General features: G+C 43.6%; 1 protein-coding gene across 1 annotated transcript; it reads left to right on the forward strand.

Moving 5' to 3' along the window:
- Positions 1–1,284: 1,284 nt before the first annotated feature.
- Positions 1,285–6,572, forward strand: BMP15 (bone morphogenetic protein 15). Its single transcript, XM_008055934.1, has 2 exons — positions 1,285–1,651; positions 5,682–6,572. Exons 1-2 carry the CDS (start codon positions 1,324–1,326, stop codon positions 6,536–6,538), a joined length of 1,185 nt encoding a protein of 394 aa, XP_008054125.1. The 5' UTR covers positions 1,285–1,323; the 3' UTR covers positions 6,539–6,572.

The following is a 6,572-nucleotide window of genomic DNA, read 5'->3' on the forward strand; positions in this document are numbered from 1 at the left end:
AGGAGCCTGAGGCTTAGAGAAGTGAATAAATTTGCCTCGGAAAGGTTGAATTATGGCTAATTAGAGACAGAATCACAACTCAAACACATATCTGAGTGATTACAAAACCCATGCCTGTTCCACAATAATGTTCTCTGTCCATAGATATTCTCGGTATAAGGTAAAGGCCTTCCACAAATCAGAACTGACTCATCTCCTAAAGCAAGGTCCTAAACTCCTTTCCCACCTTCTTTCCAGAGGCCCAATAAATTGCCTCTACTTGGGCAAGAACTACACCTACCATCTTTCTGCAGAATCTTGGCCTGGGGCAGCCTTAACCAACAGGACTAGCTCTGCTGCCTTCCATTAACCCTCTAGATTAGGTGAGTTCCCACAGATTCATCTTCCACTGCTCAGGCTTCCCTCGTGAAGCTCACTTAGGACCTCAACACCTTCCATGGTGAACCAGAAAATTCTGAGTCAGAGTCCTCAAATGTGGTTGCACATTAAAATCACCTGCAAACTCTAAAAAATCCTGGTGCCCTGGTAACACCCCAGACCCATCACATCAGAATCTCTGGGGATGGTACCCAGTTATTCAAACTAAAGCTCCCCAGGTGATCCCAATGTACAGCCAAGATTGAGAATCACTGTTAAGGCATCTTCTTCAAGCTCCAGCAGCCATATTCACACAATAATATCTACCTTTTAGTGTTCGTAGGAACTTCTTGGAGTACTTGTTAAGATCCAGATTTCTGGTCAGTACCCTCAGAGAATCTGTGTTTGGGTTTGGACCCAGGAATCTGCATTCTCAACAATCATCTCAGATAGTTTCATTGCAAATTATGAGCAGGCCATATTTTGGGAAATGATGCATTAGAGGCATAGAAGGAGGATGGGAACAGAAGGTCTCTGGCCCTTTAAGGACTGATTAAGGGACGACTTTTAAGGCTGTGCAGCTGAGTAGAGGGGGCTGTTTTTTTCATTCTAGTTGACAAGGCAAGGGAGTGGATACTGAAGTGGACCTCTCCTTTTAAGTTACTTCAGCCTCTCAATAAGTACTATCTTGTTCTAGAGAGCAGGAGGGGTATGCTGCCTTATCCTCCCTTCTGTTTCTGCTTATTTTGATGCTAAAAGGCCAAGTCAGGAGATATCTTTTGGCCCAGGAGATCCTCCCAGACAAAGCAACATAGGCCCTGCCTGCCCTTGTTGTTGGTTTTTTTTTTTTCTTGCACCACCCTTGGTTGTGGAGCCAGGATGCAGTTACCTGCATGAAAGGAACAGGTCAGAGTGACGTCTTTGGGCCTGTGTTGGAGCCTGTTGCTGAACACCAAGTCTTTCAAGATGGTCCTCTTCAGTATCCTTAGGATTCTTCTTCTTTGGAAACTTGTGCTTATCATAGAACACGGGGCTCAAATGGCAAAGGCAGGGCAGCCCTCTATTGCCCTCCTGACTGAGGCTCCTACCTTGCCCCTGATCCGGGAGCTGCTAGAAGAAGCCCCTGGTAAACAACAGAAAAAGCCACAGCTCCTAGGGCATCCACTGCGGTACATGCTGGAGTTGTACCAGCGTTCAGCTGACTCACATGGGCACCCTAGGGAGAACCGCACCATTGGTGCCACCATGGTGAGACTGGTGAGGCCCTTGACCAATGCAGCAAAACCTCGCAGAGGTGAGTTATTGTACTCTCATACTGCCCTGGAGGGGGAGAAGTGAGGAAGGGTGTTTTTTGTTGTTTTGTTTTGTTTTTTAAAAAAGGAATCTGTGGGTTTGTTAGGCTTCATTGCCTTGTGGACATGTCGTTTTCTCAGGGTTAGTTTTCAAAGGATGGCAAACCAGAGAGAGGGTAGTTCCAAGCCTAATTCCCTTTAGGGTCCTAACTTAAGAACAGATTGCCTTGGGACCTACTGAGAAATCTTTTCCAGGCCCCTGTACAACTGAGTGATGTGTCAGCCCCCATCTTTCAAAGAAACTCTCATTGCTTGTTATAGCTCTGAAAATTCTAATTGAGAAACACCCAGTTGCATTCTTGTGGAGGGCTATTTATGTGGTGTTTCACTTTTAGAAGGTAAAGCGTGCAGGATGCTGAACTGAAGCTTACAAGGCATCAGAAAACAAATAAGCTAACATCTGAGGGTCTGTATACCTGACTCTGTTAGTATCTGCTATTTTACTTCATCCTTAATGACAGCTATTATCATGAGCTGTCTTGAGGCAATTAGCCCAATTTTTAAAGATAAGAAAACTAAGGCATGGAGAGGTTAAGCAATTTACAGACGTCACACAGACAGTGGGTTGCGGAGATGGGTTTTGAGTTCAAGTCTATCTGATTCTAAAGTCTAACCCTAATTTCTTAAATCGTTAAATGCTGTACCCCAATATCCTAGTACACCAAACAGATTTTCTACTTGAACTGTGTTGCTGCTATGGGATTCTGATTCTAAATGTATTCTGGAAATTTTTGGTCCTATCATGCTTGATTTTGCTTTGAACATCTGCATTAGACATTGTTCCAGGACAGCAATGGTCTCCCGAAGTGTAGGTAATGACGACAGCCATTAATGTCAAGGAACTCCTGAGAGACTAGTGAGATCAATCTGGGGCCTTCACTAGTTTTGGAGATGACACAGTCAGGACTTATGCTCCCCTCTCCAAGTAAAACAACAAATATTCTCCTAGCTAACTCTTATTTTGAGCTTACTGTGTGCCAGGTATTGCGCAAAATTCTTTATGTACGTTATCCTCTTTAATCTTCACCATTACCATATGAGGTAGGTATGTTGTAGGTGAAGAAACTAAGGCTCAGAGTCATTTATGCAGTGGCATATAGCTAGTAATTGGTAGAGCCAAGAGTTAAAGCCAGGCTCTTGGGTCCCAGAACCTGTGTGTTAATCAACATGCTGTGCTGACTTCCCAATGGATCTCAATTGAACACCAGAAAGTGTGCTTGGATTGAGTATGTAGGGGCAAATAATTCCCTTTTTTTTTTTTTTGACATCTAGGAGATCCCAGTATAATGGTATAGATAGATAATCACATAATGATGTTAAAATATGCTGAGTGTTTTGAAAAGGATAAACAACAGTGTCCTTGCTCCCAGGATCTCAGGGGAAAAAATGGCTCATTGCTTGAAGCAAGGAATGAAGCAGAGAAACTGTTAGAAGGCCTCACGAGGAAGTAGTATTTGAAATGGATCTTGCAGAAGGCCAAAGAGACTATGCATTGAGGCAGAGAAGTGAATTCTGACTTAGGAGAGAGAAAATAGCTTGGTGTGGGTGGAGATTCATTCAGCAAATATTTATTTGGCACCTTCTGTGTTCTAGGCATACAGATGTGGTCAAGATAGGCAAAACCTGTACTTTCGTGGAACATGTAGTCTCATGAGAGAGACAAATAAGCAAACACAAATAACTGCAAAGTGTGGTAACTGCTATCAAAGAGTGAGGTAGTTTTCCCTTTTCATGGGATTTTCAGGGAAGATATGTTTGAAAAAGTGCCATTTGAGCTCAAGCCAGTAAGATAAGCTAGTCATGAGAAGGATAGAGAGAAGCCTGATTTTGGCAGAGGCAACAGGTGCAAAGGCCTAGAGGGTAAAAACAAGCTAGTTCTAATTGAAGAACAGAAGATGATCAGTGTACCTGGAGCCTCATGGGCATTGTGGGGCATAGCAGAATATAAGGCTAATGAAAAGCAGGGACTTGTAGGCCGAGGTAAGGTATCTGGATTCCATTTAGAGTGCAGCAAAAAGATATGCGACTCAAGTTTGTCCAGATGATATAAGTCTAGAAGGGAGGATACCTAGAACTAGGCAAGTATCCTGGTCTGACTGGCACACACTAGCTTCTAGGGACACTGGAAAGGATCCAGAGACAGATGACAGGCTCAATCACACAGAATTTGTGAGTCAGCCCTTTCCCGGAAAAGTTCTGAGTAGACCCTTCCTGGCTCTGATTCTTAGCAACCCCATCCTGCTTCAGGAAACATGTGATGTCAAGGTCTGAAAGGAAAGGGCAATTCCTCCCCAGACAGCCTGCTAGAGGTTTGGGTTGGGTTCTTTTTCAGGCTGGGTGGGGCAGGTTTATGGGTGGGCCGCTTGGAAAGATTACTGTAAGATGGGAGTGTGGAATAACTGGAGAAAGCAAATACAAGTCTGGTTTGGACTCCTGTGAATGATGTCTAGTGCCTCAAACTTGAGGGTGTATTAAGCATGAGTTGGAACTTGAACTTTTAAAAATATTCTGAAGCATCAAGATGTTAAAGAACTTCTATGTTGGAAGTGCCAGGACTGCTGAGGAATTCTAAGTTTGTGGATTCAGTGAAAAAGAAAGGTGAGATGAATAAAATACAAATTAACATTGAAATATTTACTGATAAAATGTTTGAAGATGAAAGCTTTTTCCTGTGATGCCAGGTTCTGCTCTTGACCTTTGCCAGGAGGGGGCACAGAAGTTTGAAGCGCTGAGAGTCCAACCTTCCAACCCTTTGTCCACTTGTGGAGTCAGTGTTACAGTTTATTAAAACTCTTTTTTTTTTTTTTTTTTTTTGAGATGGAGTCTCTGTCACCCAGGTTGGAGTGCAGTGGCATACTCACGGCCACCCCAGTGTTGACCTGCTGGGCTCTGGCAATCCTTCCACCTCAACCTTCCGAGTAGCCGGAACTACAGGTGTGCACTACCATGCCCAGCTGATTTTTGATTTATTGTAGAGGTGAGGTCTCGCCAAGTTGCCCAGGCTGGTGTCGAACCCATGGGCTCAGGCAATCCACTCGCCTTGACTTCCCAAAGTGCTGGGGATTACAGGCTGAGCCACTGAGCCTGGCCTGTGCTAAAGCTCCTAATCACGAAGAAGCATACAGCTCTTAGTAGATATTGTAGCAAACAAAATATGTGATCAAAACCTTGTGGAATGTGGTATTTAGGAGGAATCGTGATAAAACAAATGGGTTAAATTGAAAACCATTTCCAGCAAGGAATGGTAAAGATTGAGAGCTAGTGGAAGAATGACCAAAGGAGGAAAAGATGCTCAAAAAGAAATTCTTAAAGTTAGTGAAAGGCAGAAATGCAGATGGCAAAATAGCTGTTTCCACAAGGGGAGGATAGACAAACTTATTTTGTAGTGCCTTGGTCCTGGATTTGAAATGATGGCAGGCCATAGCACCCATTATTGGAGTGTTGCCTCATAGCTGCACCTATATAGTGATGTGACAAACTCTTTCTTAATTCATATATGTCTCAACAATTTTCCAAATTGGCCACCTTTAATAGTTAACTAATGATATTATTGATCTTTTCCCATATACACACAAAATCTACTTTTGAGTTTTTTCTCTGAGCCTAGAGAAAAACAGTGAGAAAGTTTTTCTTTTTAAGAAAAACAAACTTGAGTTCAACCCTTAACTCTACCATACTGTGTGGCTGTGTGTCCTTTGACATTGCTCCTCTGAACCTCAATTTCCTTGTCTGAAAAATGATGATAATAACTATCTCAGAAGACTATTCAGGAATTGAGGATTAAAGAGCTAATGTATGTAAAGCTTGTAGTACACTAGTAAGTGCTCAGTAAATGACAGCTATTATCATCATCTTGAGTTAATTTTTGGGCTGATTATAGCTGTCAGTTTATCTTGAGTAGGTTTAGGAAGAAGATTCAGGCTAGAAGGTAAGAAGCTAATTGCCTGTTCTCGTTCCCTCTTACTTGTGCAGGCATGTGGCATATACGAACCCTGGATTTTCTTCTGAGACCAAATCGCGTAGCATACCAACTAGTCAAAGCCACTGTGGTTTACCGCCATCAACTCCACCTGACTCTCTTCAACCTCTCCTGCCATGTGGAGCCCTGGGTCCAGAAAAGCCCAACCAACCACTTTTTTTCCTTGGGAATAGTTTCCTCGAAGCCTTCCCTGATATCTAAAGCTTGGACAGAAATGGATGTTACTCAGCATGTTCAGCAAAGGCTCAATAACAAGAGACACAGAATCCTACGATTCCGTTTCATGTGTCAGCAGCAAAAAGGTAGTGAGGGTCTTGAGGCCCAGTGGCGCGGTACTTCAGCTTTGGACATTGCCTTTTTGTTACTCTATCTCAATGACACTCATAAAAGTGTCCAGAAGGCTAAATTTCTTCCCAGAGGCCTGGAGGAGTTTATGGAAAGGGAATCACCTCTTCTTGAGCGGAGAACCCGACAAGCAGGCAGTATCGCATCTGAGGTTCCTGGCTCTTCCTGGAAACATAATGAGCCTGAAAATAACCAGTGTTCCCTCCACCCTTTCCGAGTCAGCTTTCGCCAACTGGGCTGGGATCACTGGATCATTGCTCCCCATCTCTACAACCCGAACTACTGTAAGGGAGCTTGCCCTCGGGTGCTGCGCTATGGTCTCAATTCTCCCAATCATGCCATCATTCAGAACCTTGTCAATGAGTTGGTGGACCAGAGTGTCCCTCAACCCTCCTGTGTCCCTTATAAGTATGTTCCTATTAGTGTCCTTCTGATTGAGGCAAATGGGAGTATTTTGTACAAGGAATATGAGGGTATGATTGCCCAGTCTTGCGCATGCCGATGACAGCTAAGGTACAGCTAGCTCAGGTTTCCCAAGA

This window comes from Carlito syrichta, unplaced genomic scaffold (assembly GCF_000164805.1).
Source record: "Carlito syrichta isolate Samal-C Ts95f unplaced genomic scaffold, Tarsius_syrichta-2.0.1 Scaffold302036, whole genome shotgun sequence".
In the NCBI taxonomy this organism is placed as follows: Eukaryota; Metazoa; Chordata; class Mammalia; order Primates; family Tarsiidae; genus Carlito; species Carlito syrichta.